The 17122-nt window shown below is 43.1% G+C and overlaps 2 protein-coding genes across 5 annotated transcripts in view; one reads left to right on the top strand and one right to left on the bottom strand.

Annotated features, from left to right (window-relative positions):
- ccdc160 (coiled-coil domain containing 160) overlaps window positions 1-5809 on the bottom strand; it is a 38900-nt gene extending 33091 nt beyond the window's left edge. For both annotated transcript variants that reach the window (XM_072271114.1, XM_072271115.1), the window contains exon 1: window positions 5646-5809. The gene's annotated coding sequence lies outside the window, so the exon portion shown is untranslated. The remainder of the gene's footprint in view (window positions 1-5645) is intronic.
- gpc4 (glypican 4) overlaps window positions 5345-17122 on the top strand; it is a 183150-nt gene continuing 171372 nt past the window's right edge. For all 3 annotated transcript variants that reach the window (XM_072271108.1, XM_072271109.1, XM_072271110.1), the window contains exon 1: window positions 5345-5820. In XM_072271108.1, the coding sequence (XP_072127209.1) occupies window positions 5664-5820 (157 nt within the window). In that variant the 5' untranslated portion in view covers window positions 5345-5663. The remainder of the gene's footprint in view (window positions 5821-17122) is intronic.

Raw genomic sequence — 17122 nt, forward strand, 5'->3', positions numbered from 1 at the left:
GACATTGCCTTTTGAAGTCTCCTTGATGCTGGGGAAGATGGTACCCATGGTGGAGCTGGCTGAGTTTACAGCTTTCTGTAGCTTATTTTGATCCTGTGCAGTGGCGCATCCACACTGCCTGGTGATGCACCCAGTTAGAATGTTCACAATCGTGCATCTGTAGAAATTTGCGAGCGTCTTTGATGATATACCAATTCTTCTCAAACTCCTACTGAAATATAGCTGCTGTCGTGCTTTTGTAATTACACTAAAAAGTTAGTCTCTGTCATATTTGTTGATCTAACCAAAGCATTTGACACTGTTGGTAGAGGTGGTCAGTGGAAGCTCCAACCAAAATTCGGTTGCCCCCCACGCCTAACCAGCATCATCCCTCAGTTCCATGAAGGCATGGAAGACCTCATCAACATGTGTGGTGAGTTATCAGACCCATTTCCCATCAGCAATGGTGTAAAACAGGGTTGTGTTCTGGCTCCTACTCTGTTTGGACCATTCTTCGCTGCTGTTCTTCAAGATGCCACATCAGACGTGAAGTCAGGGGTCTTCCTACAAACGAGGGCTGATGGCGGGCTCCTCAACCTCGCAAGATTGAAAGCAAAAACAAAAGTCATGGACATTGTGGCACATGAGCTACGGTTTGTTGATGACTGTGCACTGGTTGCCCACTTTCTCAAGACTTACAGGAGATCACCAGTGGCTTTGCCAGTGCAGCCAAAAGCTTTGGACAGACAATCAGCCTGAAAAAGATGTAAATTTTGTACGAACTGGCTCCTGGCTCAAGCTACGAAGAACCAACTGTCCTCATTGATGACACTTGTCTCAATGCTGTCAACAAGTTTCGCTACCTGAGCAGCATAATAACATCCTCAGCTTCTCTGGATGTAGAGATTGAGTCAAGAACCAGAAAAGCCTGCTTTGCCTTTGGTCAGCTGAAAGATCGAGTTTGGTCACACATCAAGTTGGCCACCAAGTGCAAGGTATACAGGGCTGTTGTCATATCAACCTTGTTATACGGATATGAGACATGGTGCCCATATCAGAGACACTTACGCCAGCTTGACCAACTGCAGCAGTGTCACCTACGTTCTCTGATGAAACAAGGTCTCCAATACCGAGGTCCTCTCTCGAGCCGGAACGGCAGCAGTTTCAACCTTGGTGATGTCAGCCCAACTGCGCTGGGCAGGACATGTCAGAATGCCTGACGGAAGACTGTTCAAGGACACCTTGTACGGCCAACTGTCCAGTGGTACCCGAAAACGAGGCCAGCGACTACGGTACAAGGATGTTCTGCACAGGAGCCTCAAGAAAGCTGACATTGCCCCATCAACATGGGAGGATCTGGCTCAAGATTGCTCACAGTGGAGGGATGCCATCAGAAAAGGTGTGGACACTGCTGAGAACAAGCTCAATGGGGCGACAGAGGAAAGGCACAGGAAGTGCCACAACAGAGCTTCTGCCCCTCCGGGCCTCACCTGCCAAATATGTGGCAAATAGTGCCTGTCAAGGATCGGCCTGTACAGCCACTCCAGGATGCACATATCAAACCCCACTAACTGACTAAAAGGAACCATCATCATCCTATGGGATGGGGAGAGAGGGGGAGAGTCCATCCGTCCGTCTGTCTGTCTGTCTGAGGGTAGATCCTCAGTGATGTTGGCACCCAGGAATTAGAAACTGATCACCATTTCCACTTCTGATTGTTCCATGTGGACTGTTGTGTATGCCCTCAACTTCTTCCTGAAGTCCACAATCTTACTTGGTCTTACTGACTTTGAGTGCAAGGTTGTTGATGCAACACCACTTAACCGGCTGAACTCTTGCTTTTGTACTTAACCGGCCGAACTCTTGCTTCTGTACTTAACCGGCTGAACTCTTGCTTCTGTATGCCTCCTCGTCTCCATCTGAAATTTATGTGAACTATAGTTGTGTGGTAAGCTAATTTACAGATGACATTTGAGCTGTGCCTAGCCACACAACTGTGCGTAGAGAGGGCAGAGGGCACAGCACACACCTTTGAGGAGCTCCAGTGTTGATTGTCAGCGAGGAAATATTATTTCAGATTCACTCGGACTTGTGAGGAAGTCAAGGACCCAGTTGCAGAGGGAGGTACAGAGGATCGGGTTTTGGAGCCTGTTGTTAAGAACTGAAGGTATGATTGTGCAGAACGCTGAGCTGTAGTCAATAAACAGCAGCCTGACGTAGGGCTTTGTGCGATCCAAGGCTGAGTGGAGAGCCTTTCAGATTGAATCCGCTGTAGGCCTATTGAGGGATATTAGAACATAGAAAACCTACAGCACAATACAGGCCCTTCAGCCCACAAAGTTGTGCTGAACATGTCCCTACCTCAGAAATTACTAGGATTACCCATAGCTCTCTATTTTTCTAAGCTCCGTGTACCTATCCAAAAGTCTTTAAAAAGACTGTATCGTATCCGGCTCCACCACTGTTGCCGGCAGCCCACCCCACGCACTCACAACTTTCTGTGTAAACAAAAAAAAAACACAACAACAACAACTTACCCCTGACATCTCCTCTGTACCTACTCCCCAGCACCTTAAACCTGTGTCCTCTTGTGGCAACCATTTTAGCCCTGGGAAAAAGTCTCTGACTATCCACACGATCAATGTCTTTCATAATCTTGTAAACCTCTATCAGGTCACCTCTCATCCTTCGTCGCTCCAAGGAGAAAAGGCTGAGTTCACTCAACCTATTCTCATATGACATGCTCCACAATCCTGGCAACATTCTTCTAAATCTCCTCTGCACCCTTTCTATGGCCTCCACATCCTTCCTGTAGTGAGGCAACCAGAACTGAGCACAGTACTCCAAGTGGGGTCTGACCAGGGTCCTATATTGCTGCAACATTACCTCTCGGCTCCTAAATTCAATTCCACGATTGATGGAGGCCAATACACCATACACCTGCTTAACCACAGAGTCAACCTGCGCAGCTGCATTGAGCGTCCTATGGACTTGGACGCTAAGATCCCTCTGATCCTCCACACTTCCAAGAGTCTTAGCATTAATACTATATTCTGCCATCATATTTGACTTACCAAAATGAACCACTTCACACTTATCTGGGTTGAACTCCATCTGCCACTTCTTGGCCCAGTTTTGCATCCTATCAATGTCCCTCTGTAACCTCTGACAGCCCTCCACACTATCCACAACACCTCCAACCTTTGTGTCATGAGCAAACTTACTAACCCATCCCTCCACTTCCTCATCCAGGTCATTTATAAAAATCACGAAGAGTAAAGGTCCCTAAGGCACTCCACTGGTGACTGACCTCCATGCAGAATATGACCCATCTACAACCACTCTTTGCCTTCTGTGGGCAAGCCAGTTCTGGATCCACAAAGCAATGTCCCCTTGGATCCCATGCCTCTTTACTTTCTCAATAAGCCTTGCATGGGGTACCTTGTCAAAAGCCTTGCTGAAATCTATATACACTACATCTACTGCTCTTCCTTCATCAATGTGTTTAGTCACAACCTAAAAAAACTCAATCAGGCTTGGAAGGCACGACTTGCCCTTGACAAGGCCATGCTGACAATTCCTAATCATATTATACCTCTCCAAATGTTCATAAATCCTGCCTCTCAGGATCTTCTCCATCAACTTACCAACCACTGAGGGTAAGACTCACTGGTCTATAAATTTCCTGGGCTATCTCTACTCCCTTTCTTGAATAAAAGAACAACATTCGCAACCCTCCAATCTTCCAGAACCTCTCCTGTCCCCATTGATGATGCAAAGATCATCGCCAGAGGCTCAGCAATCTCTTCCCTCGCCTCCCACAGTAGTCTGGGGTATATCTCATCTGGTCCCGGTGACTTATCCAACTTGATGCTTTTCAAAAGCTCCAGCACATCCTTTTTCTTAATATCTACATGCTCAAGCTTTTCAGTCCACTGCAAGTCATCACTACAATCACCAAGATCTTTTCCATAGTGAATACTGAAGTAAAGTATTCATTAAGTACCTCTGCTATTTCCTGTGGTTCCATACACACTTTCCCACTGTCACACTTGATAGGTCCTATTCTCTCATGTCTTACCCTCTTGCTCTTCACATACTTGTAGAATGCCTTGGGGTTTTCCTTAATCCTGCCTGCCAAGGCCTTCTCATGGCCCCTTCTGGCTCTCCTAATTTCCTTCTTGAGCTCCTTTCTATTAGCCTTATTATCTTCTAGATCTCTAATATAACCTCACTCTCTGAACCTCTGGTAAGCTTTTCTTCTTGACTCGATTTGTACACCATGGTTTCTGTACCTTACCATAACTTCCCTGTCTCATTGGAACGTACCTATACAGAACTTCACACAAATATTCCCTGAATATTTGCCACATTTCTTCCTTTTCTCTGAGAACATTTGTTTCCAATTTAAGCCTCCAATTTCCTGCCTGATAGCCTCATAATTCCTCTTACTCCAATTAAATGCTTCTCTAACTTGTTTGTTCCTCTCTCCAATGCTGTTGTAAAGGAGATAGAATTATGATTACTATCTCCAAAATGCTCTTCCACTGAGAGATCTGACACCTGACCAGGTTCATTTCCCTATACCAAATCAAGTACAGCCTTTCCTCTTGTAGGCTTATTTACATATTGTGTCAAGAAACCTTCCTGAACATACCCAACAAACTCCACCCCATCTAAACCCCTCGCTCTAGGGAGATGCCAATTGTTTATAATTTAGCTTTTTTCCTAAAAAAAAGTCATGGAATGTAATGAAAATTCATTGGACTAATTCCTGGAATGGTAGGTCAGTTGTAGGAGGAGAACTTGAATCGAATGTATCTGCTATTTAGAACAATGAGAAGTACCCATTGAAATACCCGATATTCTTGTTTTAAAGCCTGCACAGGGCTATCCACAAAATAAGGAGTCTGGGGCTGGAGGTGTGGTCACAAAGAGAAGGATATTAAGGGCTAAAAATGAAGAAAATTATCTGCTCAAAAGAGCTGAGTAAATTCCGTCATTCAAGCTAGAGACGGGTATCTGGAGCTGCGAAAAGAATCGAAGGAAAATGGTGTTGAGGTAACACTTCAGTGAAAGTCGAGTTGAAGATGGGAGTCAGATGTTTGTGTTAGGCGGTGGACAATCTGGTCGCGTATGTGTTGGCTCATGGGATCGAGTGGTGCTGGAGACAAGGTGAGACCGAGTATTGGGTTTTAGTGGCGGCAGGGAGACCGGCGGGGTTCCTCCAGTGAATGGGAAGTGCTAGTCATTATCCAAAGTAGGTCCGACCCCGCGGCATATTTTAACCAATGAACTTATAGGATCCCCTGATCGACGTCCAGCTTTGACCAATGGCCGTTCGATAAAGTTTGGGGTCGGGACCGCGAAAGAAACTTTTCTGGGCTTGGGCCGCGCGTTCTCCTCTCCCGGACCGGACTGCAACGACTGACCGACGCTGCCGTCCCTTTGCGGCCCTTCGATGCGCTCGTGGCTTAGGCGTAGTGCCCGTAGTTTGTCGCTACTCAGCCGACGGGGCTGGTGATGGATGCGGACTCAGCGAGCTGAGCTCTGGCTAAGTTCCGCGTGTTCCCGCCGCCCTTTGTGCCCGCCACCACGCCGTCCACCCGACTCTTTGTAACCGGCACCGAGGGCTGAGCTCCCCCCCTTAACTTTTGCCCCGGTACCTGCAGCTCGGCTTCACCATGTCTCGGTTCCCGTTCCCCGTCTCGTTCTGTGTCCTGGCGTTCAGTCTGTTCTGTCTCCCCGCTCGGCCTGAGCTCCAGGCGCCGAGTTGCTCCGAGGTGATGAGAGCTTCCAGCCCGCGGGAACTCAGCGGCGGCCCCTCCGGGGAGGTGACGGGTAAGTGAGCGGGGATGGGGGGAGAGTCGGGGACATCGATAGAGGCTGGGTTGGCAATTATATTTAGGAACTTCAGCGTGATGGGGGAGAGTGGTTGTGGGGTGGAAGGGAGGTGTCGCCGGGTTTGGGTTAGGAGGGGGCACCTTCGTGAATGGTAGCGGGATTGGAGGCAATCTGCTAGGGGATGCCTCTTGCAAGATGAGTGACTGAAACAGACCAACTTCAGTCTGTTGAGGTTTGGTGGATGTTCCAGGTCGTTTTTTCTTTCCCAGATAGACTGACTGCTTCTATATCCACACAACTCGCTGGCCATTCCAACTAGAGCTGGATTAATGTTCATTTTAACTCTTCTGTGTGTTTCTATGTATAGGCAACTAAATAAAACAGTTATTTCTAATTGAAGTCCTCTGGTCGATGCACTGACACAGTGTATTTCACAATATTTGCTATTTTTAATCGATGTTGAAGTTATTTTTACAAATAATGGGAATCTGGAAGCATTTGTCTCCAAAATGATTTCAAAAGAACTTTTATCAGCACTGGTGTTGTTGTAGAGTACCAGTTGTGTCTGATCTGTGAGTATATGTGTGTGCTGTAATCTACTGGTGTTTGCTTATATTTGTGATGAGAACATATGAAATAAGAATACAATCCAGCTATTCAGTCGCTATCACCTGCTTTAATACCTTTTGTGGTATTAATTCTCATACATTTGATTCTCCTAAAACTGAAAGAAAGTTATGCAACATGGAAACAGGTCCATAGCTGTACTTGTCTGTGTTGACCTGACCTAAGCATATCTTCTTGCATTTGGCCCTTATCCCGATAAACCTGTCCTATTAGTTTAAATGTTATAATTGTGTCTGCCATCCCACTTCCTCTGCCAGCCTCATACAAATGCCTACTTTCTGAGTGGGCAGGAGGGAACAGTAAATTGACTCTTAGAGCTTCTTTAAATCTTTCTTCTTTCACCTTAAACCCATGCACTCTTGGACTCCCTGCTCTTGGGGAAAACCTTTGATGTCAATATGCTTGCCATCTATAGATGTTTGTCAGAGTCTTGGATGTCAAGCCAAATTTCCACAAACTCCTAAGGAAGTAGAGGTGCTGCCGTGGTTTCTTTGTAATTGCACTTATGTGCTGGGCCAAGGACAGGTCCTCCAAGATAATAACATTGAGAAATTTTAAGTTGCTGACCCTCTCCACCTCTGATCCCCTAATGCGAGGATTGGCACGTGGACCTCTGGTTCCTTTTTCTGAAGTCAATAATCAGCTCCGTGGTCTCGCTGACATTGAGTAAGAAGTTGTTGTGGCACCACTCAATCAGATTTCAATCTCCCTCCGATATGCTGATCCGTCACCACCTTTGATTCGGCCTACAACAGTGAACGTGAATATAGGATTAGAGCTGTACTTCATCTCATAGTCATAAGTGTAATGTGAGTAGAGCAGGGGGATAAGCACACAACCTTGTGGTGCAACATGCATCGCAGCCTGGTGTGGGAACACCAATGTCCTTGAACAAAAATTCCTTCAGAAAGTAGTGGATACGGCCCAGTCCACTCTGGGTAAAGCCCTCCCTGCTATTGAGCAAATCTCCATGGAGTGTTGTTGCAGAAAAGTAGTATTCATCATCAGGGACCTCACCACCCAGGTCATGCTCTCTTCTCAATGTTGCCATCAGAAAGAAGGTGCAGGCAGCTCTTCAGGACTTGCCATCGGGTTCAGGAACAGTTATTACCCCTCAAACATCAGGCTCCTGAACCAAAATGGATCACTTCACTTGTCCCGTCAATGAAATGCTCCCACAGCCTATAGACTCACTTTCGAGGACTTTTCATCTGATGTTCTTGAGATTTGTTTATTATTATTTCTTTTGAATTTGTACAATTTGTTGTCTTTTGTACATTGGTTGAACACCCATGTTGGTGTGGTCTTTCATTGACTTATGGTTATTCTGTGGATTTATTGAGTATGCCTGCCATAAAATAAACCTCAGGGTTGTATATGGTGACATATATGTACTTTGACAATAAATTTACTTTGAATTTTAATGGGACAGTTAGACATAACAGAATTAGACAACTTGGCCTATCGAGTCTGCTCACCATTCTATCAAGGTTGATTTTATTTTATCCTTCACAACCCCATTTTCCTGCCTTCTTTCTGTAACCTTTGATGCCCTGACTAACCAAGAAACTACCAACTTTAAACATAGTCAATGACTTGGCCTTCACAGCCATCTCTGGTAATGAATTCCACAGATTTACCACTCTTTGTCTAAAGAAATTTCTCCTCATCTCTGTTCTAAAGGAATGTTCCTGTATTCTGAAGCTGTGCTCTCTAGTCCTAGACTCCCTCATTATAAGTTCCTCTCAGTCCACTTTACCTTTCTCATTGAAAGGTTTCAGTGAGATCCCTCATTCGTCTAAACTCCAGCCAGTACAGGCCCAGAGTAATCAAAAGCTCCTGATACATTAACCCCTCCAGTCCCAAAATCATTCTCTTGAACCGCTTCTAGACACGCTGTAAGGCCAGCACATCCTTTTTAGATAAGGGGCCCAAAGCTGTTCAGAGTACGTCAAATCCTGCATGAGAACTCCCAAGTCCCTTTCCACTTCTGATCTTTGAATTTTCTCCCCATTTAGAAAATACTATATGATTTTAATCCTACCAAAGTGCATGACTATACACTTTCCTATACTATATTCCATCAGCCATTTCTTTGCCCATTCCCCCAATCTGTCTGTCCTTTGGAGTTTTCCTGCTTCCTCAGTGCTACCTGCTTCTGCACCTATCTTTGTATGATCTGTAAACTTATCCACGAAGCTCTCAATTCCCTCATCCAAATTATACTTTGGGAGCCACATACTTGTATCCCTAGGTTTCTGTTCTACAACACTTTCCAGAGCCCATCAATTCCCCATTGTGTCTCCCCTTTTACATCTTCTCACCTGTTCATCACTTCACCTTGGTGCCCTTCCATTTCTCCCACAGTCCATTCTCCTGCCCTTACATTTTCCACCTTCTGCATCCCAGTCTCATCATCCCTCTCCCTCACCCACCTGGAGTTTCACCTTTCACTTTCCAGTTAGAGCTCCTTCCTGTTCCCCACCTTTTTATTCTGGCATCTTCCCCCTTCCTTTCTAGTCTGAAACGTTTCTGAAATGTTGACTGTTTATTCCTGTGCGTAGATGCTGCCTGGCCTGCTGTCTGCGTGTGTGCGTGCGTGCGTGCGTGTGTGTGTCTGTGCGTGCGTGTGTGTGTGTGTGTCTGTGTGTGTGTTGCTCTGCAGGGCCCTGCTGTTTACTGCCCTCATCTTAATACCCAAAATGTAGCATTTTGCAAAAATTTCATCTGCCCTTTCTTGGCTCACTTTCCCAGTTGATCCAGAGCCTATGGGAATTTTACATAACCTTTGTCACTGTTCATTATGAGTGTTATCTTCAGATTTACTCACTGTACGGACTACGTTCTCATTTAAATCATTATTACAGATGGCAAACAATAATGGATACAGCACCGATCTCCATGGCACACCACTGGTCACCAGCTGTCAATCTGATCTATATAGTTGGAGACTGAGCTTCTACTTCATTCTAATGTTGAATAGTGAATTCCAAAGAGTTACTGGCCCTCAGCTGAAGAAATTTCATCACATAATTTGCCATAATTCAACAGATGGGGTGGACAGTACTGATCCCTGTGGCACCTCATTGGTTAGAAATCATAGTTATTCTATTCCTTTGCCATAAACCTTTACTTCTGAACACCTATTTATGCAAAAGAATTTTCCTGTAAAATGCCATGAGAACTCTGCAATACTCTCATTCATAAGATTGAAATATAGGATTATGTCTATTTAATCTTTCTGCATGGCAAAAACCGATATCCTGGCAATCAATCTTGTGAACCTTTGTAAAGGACTGACCAATCAACCATGTTCATATTGAGCAGCAAGGCTATATCTGTCCTTGTCCCTTTACCCAGAACATACTACATAGTATTCTGTCTCTTGGCAATTCAAGGGCTCATGTAGGTACTAAACATTGGACAGATTTCAACCACCCTCTAGGTGGTAACAGTTCATTCTTGGAGCCCCTCTAAACCTTTTGTCCTTTACTTAAACTTAAGCAAATGCTTTTGTCCTATCTACTTTACCAATGCCCTTCTGAATTTTGTATTCCTCTATTGGGTCTCCTCCTGTTGGCCTGCAAACAAGTACAGCCTGTATGGTCTTGAGTGTATCTGAAATGCTCCATCCCAGGCAATGTTCTGATGAAAGTTCAATGCACTTGTATCTTTCTAAAATGTATTCTTCTATTTGACACATTACTTGAACTGTGGCCTAACCAATGTTTTATAAAGTTATACTATGACCTCTGTGCTCTTGTGTACCATGTCACAGCAAATGAAGGCAAGTATCCATTATGCCTTCACCACCTTGTCTCCTTTTGCCACCAGCTTGAGGGATTCTATTCCTCCATACCCAAAGCTTTGATGTGAATTGTGTATGATCTAATCTTGCTAACCCAGCCCCTCCAATATGCATCACCCCACACTGGATCACGATTAAATTTTGCTGTTACTCTTCCCATTTTATCAAATGATCAATGTCATCCTGTAACCTATCATCATCTGCATATACGAAATGCTACCAATTTTCGTAATTGACAAACTTGCTATTCACCATACCTTCTACATTCATATCCTAGTTGTTAGTATCTACAAGAAGCAGTTTTCTGTAGGGATCATTATTGCAAACCACCAGTCACAGCCTTCCATAGCAAAAGCAATCCTCCACCATTGCCCTTAACAGCTCCAAGACAATTTTCAATTAAATTTGCTAATTTGTGGTGAATACCCATCTTTAACCCATTGGACCAGTCACTTTGGGATGTTATCAGTGGTCTTGACGAGACTGCCATGTCAGCTAGATTGTCTCAGCTGTATGTTTTCTTTCCTCGTTGAAAAATTCAATTATATTGGTCTGACAGATTTCCCCAACAAAACTATTTTCTTTCATTCATCCTGACGAAGGTTTTCGGCCTGAAACGTCGACTGCACCTCTTCCTACAGATGCTGCCTGGCCTGCTGCGTTCACCAGCAACTTTGATGTGTGTTGCTTGAATTTCCAGCATCTGCAGAATTCCTGTTGTTTTCTTTCATTCATCTCTGTCTTTAGTCCTATCCCTCTTTTTGCATTACCATCTCTACCTCAGTATGCCTGTAATTATCTAGTTTATCCAGATGCCCTTCTGGAATAAGGGTACCACAGTTATTAGGCACCTCATCTGTGGCCAGTGAAACTGAAAAAGCTGTCTGAACTGCAGCAATCTCTACCCCTTCCTCAAACTAACACCCCATTTCTACAGTAGACTGGGATGAATCTTATAAAGCCCTGGTCTACCTTTACCTTACTAAAACATCTAATAACCCCCTCCCTTTTAGTAACTTTTCTAGAATTTGACAAGGTGCCACACATGAGGCTACTTAACAAGATAAGAGCCCATGGAATTACTGAAAAGTTACATACGTGGATAGAGCGTTGGCTGATTGGCAGGAAACAGAGTGGGAATAAAGGGATCCTTTTCTGGTTGGCTGACGGTTACCAGTGGTGTTCCACAGGGGTCTGTGTTGGGGCCGGTCCTTTTTACATTGTACATCAATGATTTGGATTATGGAATAGATGGCTTTGTGGCTAAGCTTGCTGACGATATGAAGATAGGTGGAGGGGCCGGTAGTGCTGAGGAAACGGAGAGTCTGCAGGGAGACTTGGATAGATTGGAAGAATGGGCAGAGAAGTGGCAAATGAAGTACAATGTTGGAAAGTGTATGGTTATGCACTTTGGCAGAAGAAATAAACAGGCAGACTATTATTTAAATGGGGAAAGAATTCAAAGTTCTGAGATGCAACGTGACTTGGGAGTCCTCGTACAGGATACTCTTAAAGTTAACCTCCAGGTTGAGTCAGTAGTGAAGAAGGTGAATGCAATGTTAGCATTCATTTCTAGAGGAATAGAGTATAGGAGCAGGGATTTGATGTTGAGGCTCTATAAGGCGCTGGTGAGACCTCACTTGGAATACTGTGGGGAGTTTTGGTCTCCTTATTTAAGAAAGGATGTGCTGACGTTGGAGAGAGTACAGAGAAGATTCACTAGAATGATTCTGGGAATGAGAGGGTTAACATATGAGGAACGTTTGTCCACTCTTGGACTATATTCCTTGGAGTTTAGAAGAATGAGGGGAGACCTCATAGAAACATTTCGAATGTTGAAAGGCATGGACAGAGTGGATGTGGCAAAGTTGTTTCCCATGATGGGGGAGTCTAGTATGAGAGGGCATGACTTAAGGATTGAAGGGCGCCCATTCAGAACAGAAATGCGAAGAAATTTTTTTAGCCAGAGGGTGGTGAATCTATGGAATTTGTTGCCACGGGTGGCAGTGGAGGCCAAGTCATTGGGTGTATTTAAGGCAGAGATTGATAGGTATCTGAGTAGCCAGGGCATCAAAGGTTATGGTGAGAAGGCGGGGGAGTGGGGCTAAATGGGAGAATGGATCAGCTCATGATAAAATGGCGGAGCATACTCAATGGGCCAAATGGCGGACTTCTGCTCCTTTGTCTTATGGTCTAATTTCACTGCTTCTCCCTTTCTGATTTCTTTTTTCATTTCTGAGGTAAAAACATAGGATTTAAGCCATTCAGCCTTGAGTTTGTTCTACATTTAGTATGTCTGATCATTCAAATTTATTCCCCATGTCCCATGATCTATTTAGCCAGTAACACCATACCTAACTCCTTAATTATATTTAATGATTTGGTCTTAACTGCTGTCCATAGGGGTTATTTCAAGGTTTACCACTCTGGTGAATAAATCTAACCCAACCCTAATCCTCTTGTCAGTCCTGAATAGTCCGTCCTGTATGGTCTGCCCTGTATCCTTAAGTTATGACACCTCATTCTAGAGTTCCTGACCACTGGAAAGTCTTCCCATGGAGATGGTCTGTCCAGTCCTGTCAGTAGTTAGTTTCACTGAGATTCTCTCCTGCTCTTCATATTTGAGAACATAAACTCTGTTGTCTCAATCTCTGCAGTCACTAGTGCTACCATCTTGGCATTTACTCATTTCCAATCTGGAAACTTGGAATTTATGGAAGTTTGTAAGAATCCAAAGAAAACTTAGCTATCACCTTTGGATTCCAAAAAAATGTGTCATTAGGTTGTGGGGATTTATTATCTTAATCTTTTAGTTGCTGTTTCTTCAGTGACAATTTCTTTTTGATCCTTATTCACTCTTGTAACTTTTTTTTGGAAGCTTTCTTCTATTAAGTTTTGACTTCTATGAAAACACGCACAAAATATGTTCAATTTTGCTGCTTTTTCTTACTACTCAAATATATTTTTCTCATCCTATATTTAAAGGATGCAAATTAACTTTTGCTAATGTTTTCCTTTTTGGAGTCCCCTGAAGCTTTTGATGTTTTTGTTTCATGTAGTATTTATTTTGTATTCTACTTTCCCCTTAGCTATCTTCCTTACAAGCCAATTATTGGTATACTGTTATTCTACTGCATTTTAAAGTAATTAGGTTATTGTGCAGTGTGTTTGTGGGGAATTTACCTGTCCCTCTCCTTCCTATGATGAATTAGGTGAGCATTGTTTGGTCACGGTTTGCATTGCTTCCCACATGGAGTGTTGTATATGAATCTAGTCTATGGAATGTTGAATGTTGTTTATAAATGTGAAGTTTGGGAATTTTTCAAACTCTGAAAACTTGCAGCTAAGGAAACCAAAACCTTGATTGTCATCATTACAGATGCTGTAAATTTGTTTGGGAAAAACTGAGTGTTTTTGTATTTGGCTGTGTGGTATTCATGAGCAAATCTGCTTGGCTGTTTCATAAATGTTCAGATGAGTTCAAACAAGTTTAATCAGCATTTTGCATCTTAATATTCACCAAGAGAATTTCAGCAAGAAATTGTTTGCCTGTTGCTGGCTAAATGAAATGCTGGTAAATGTAATTAGACCTGAGCTATTTTCTTTTTCTTTTTTATTTCTATTGCCCCTCTTTCTAAGCCTGTTGCTTTTATTTCTTGTTTGAATGGCCAAATGGGTTACATTCTCCTCACAAACAAAGAACCTGGCTATTTTGCTCCAGTTCTTGAAGGACCACCAAGGTCTTCATCTTCTGCAATGTAATTCCACAGTGCTTTCAACAATAACAAAAATGCATGACTGAATAGCAAAAAAATGCAGAATCTTGAGAGCATTGAACTGTGTCTCAGCTGCTGTCACTACACAGACTAGCTTGGCTGCAATCTACTCAGGCATCCCTACAATGTTACAGGGCTGGGGCTCTACATCGGCTTTTATTTTAGTCAGTCAACACTTATTTATTTGCAAGACTGATCTTGGTAATATTTTCCAAACTCCTTGCTTTTGTGCATTTCCTCTACTGTTCTACTTTGGGTTGGGGAATAGGTAGTCGTAACTTAAAGATCCAAATGAATTCTACCTTTTGATGCTAATTTTGATTCATCTTATGTGACGTTAAGTGCAGATGGAACTGGTCCACTTTCCCACTAGATTGTTCTGTCCACCACTCTTTACCCCTTCATGTGTTCAAGACTCTGGTATGGAGATTTCGCGTGTTCGAATGTGGTGCCCGCAAAGTTTTGAATCTGAATTTTGGACACACATTCTTTAAATTTAAGATGTCAGGCTTTATAAAATTAGATTTTTTTTTTCTGTGCGAGGTGTTATTCCACCACCACCAGAGTACTAAACAGTGGTTCCAGGTGAAGCACTTGCACACGTTAATCTATTGGTGTTATGGAATGCTGGAGCAGATTTGATGGGCCAAATGGCCTAATTCTGCTCTTTGGGCACGCGTGGAATTTTCCTGGCTGTGTTTACCATCCCCTTACTTAAGCATTCCTTACTTGCTACTTGCATCCATAGAATGAATCAGTTGATATCAAAGTTCAAATTTAAAAGTATATAAAGGTCACCGTATACAGCCCTGAGATTAATTTTCTTGTGTGCATGCTCAATAAATTCAATAAGCACAATAGAATCAATTGCCTGGATTATCAACCATATACAAGGAAAATATATGTTTGCTCTGTATTCAATCAGTCTGGAACTGAATAGATGTTGTACATTTCTGCTCAAGGCATGTTACCTTCTTCCCAAAATCTTTCTCAGCATTAAATATATTCAAACTTAGTCTCCAAAAACCTGTGGAGACATAATGCTTGCCTTGCCAGTGACTTTGGAATCCTGGTAATCAGTGTATTAAAATAAAATTTAAGGATTTGCTTTTCACAGGGAGATAGTAAAACCTCACTTATGGAAGCATGTTTTCTTCATATCTATAAATATGTTTATCTGTTTTGAATGAACAAAGTTGGCCACAACTTTCCTGGAGTAAATAATTCCAGTGATTCATCCCACATTCAGTGATGTGTAATCTCCTCATCTCAGTCATAAATGGCCCTACCCTGCACTCCTCAGCCAGGCAGTCAGAGATAGAAAAGGAATTGTTGCTGGAGTCCTAAATGAAAACTTTGATTCAGTGTTCACCAGTGAAAGGAACCTTAATGAATGTGAGGTCAGCATCAGACAGGCTAATATGCTAGAGCCTGTCAAAGTTAAGAAAGAGGCAGTGTTGGAACTTTTGAAAAACATTTTCCTTTGTTCAAGAGAAGTAATACAGCTAATCCTGGGAATTACAGGCCAGTTCAAATTAAATTTATTATCAAATTACATTTGTCACCATACACAACCCTGAGATTCATTTCCTTGTGGGCATACTCAATAAATCCCATAACCACAATAGAATCATAAGAACATAAGAAATAGGAGCAGGAGTCAGCCATCTGTCCTTTTGAACCTACTCTGTCATTCAATAAGATCATGGCTGATCTGGCCATGGACTCATCTCCACCTACCTGCCTTTTCACCATAACCGTTAATTCTCCTTCTATGCAAAAATCTATCCAACCTTATCTCAAATATATTTACTGAGGTAGCCTCCATTGTTTCATTAAGCAGAGAATTCCAGATCCACCACACTCTGGGAGAAACAGTTCCTCCTCATCTCCGTTCTAAATCTACTCCCCCAATCTTGAGGCTATGTCCCCTAGTTCTAGTCTCACCTACCAGTGGAAACACCTTTCCTGCCTCTATCTTATCTATCCCTTTCATAATTTTATATCTTTCTACAAGATCTCCTCTCAGCCTGAATTCCAGTGAGTACAGTTTCAGGCGACCCAATCTCTCCTCATAGTCTAACCCCCTCATCTCTGGAATCAACCTGGTGAACCTCCTCTGCACAGCCTCCAAAGCCAGTACATCCTTCCTCAAGTATGGAGCCAGAACTGCACACAGTACTCCAAGTGTGGCCTCACCAGTACCCAGTACCCTGCAGCATAACCTCCCTACTCTTAAATTCAATCCTTCTTGCGATGAAGGCCAACATTCCATTTGTCTTCTTGATAGCCTGCTGTACCTGCAAATCAACCTTTTGTTATTCATGCACAAGCACTCCCAAGTCCCTCTGCACAGCAACATGCTGCAATTTCTTACCACTTAAATAATAATCTGCTCTTTCATTTTTCCTTCCGAAGTGGATGACCTCGCATTTACCAACATTGTACTCCATCTGCCAGACCTTTGCCCACTCACTTAACCTTTCTATCTAGATGTATGTGTATACACACACACACACACACACACACACACACACACACACACACACACACACAGACTCTTCATATCTTCAGCACAATTATCACCCCAACTCTATGCATCCTTATCTTGTGGTTAAGTCTTATGCAGCACCTTATCGAACACCTTCTGGAAATCCAAGTAAATAATGTCCATCTGTTCCCCTCTTTCTACTGCACTTGTTATATCCTCAAAGAACTCCAGTAAATTTTTCAAATAGGACCTGCCTTTGCTGAATCCATGCTGCATCTGCCTGATGGATCCATTTCTTCCCAGATGCCTCGCTATTTCTTTAATGATAGCTTCAAGCATTTTCCCAACTACAGATGTTAAACTAACTGGCCTATAGTTATCTGTCTTTTGCTTACATTCTGTTTTGAACAGTGGTGTGACATTCATCATCTTCCAATCTACCGGGACCTGCCCAGAGTCCAAAGAATTTTGGTAAATTATCACCAAAGCCTCTACTATAACTTCTGTCATTTCTTTCGGTACCCTGGGATGCATTCCATCAGGACCAGGGAACTTGTCTATCTTCAGGCGCACAAGTTTGCTCAGCATTACCTCTTT

Source organism: Mobula birostris, chromosome 10, assembly GCF_030028105.1.
Source record: "Mobula birostris isolate sMobBir1 chromosome 10, sMobBir1.hap1, whole genome shotgun sequence".
NCBI lineage: Eukaryota > Metazoa > Chordata > Chondrichthyes > Myliobatiformes > Myliobatidae > Mobula > Mobula birostris.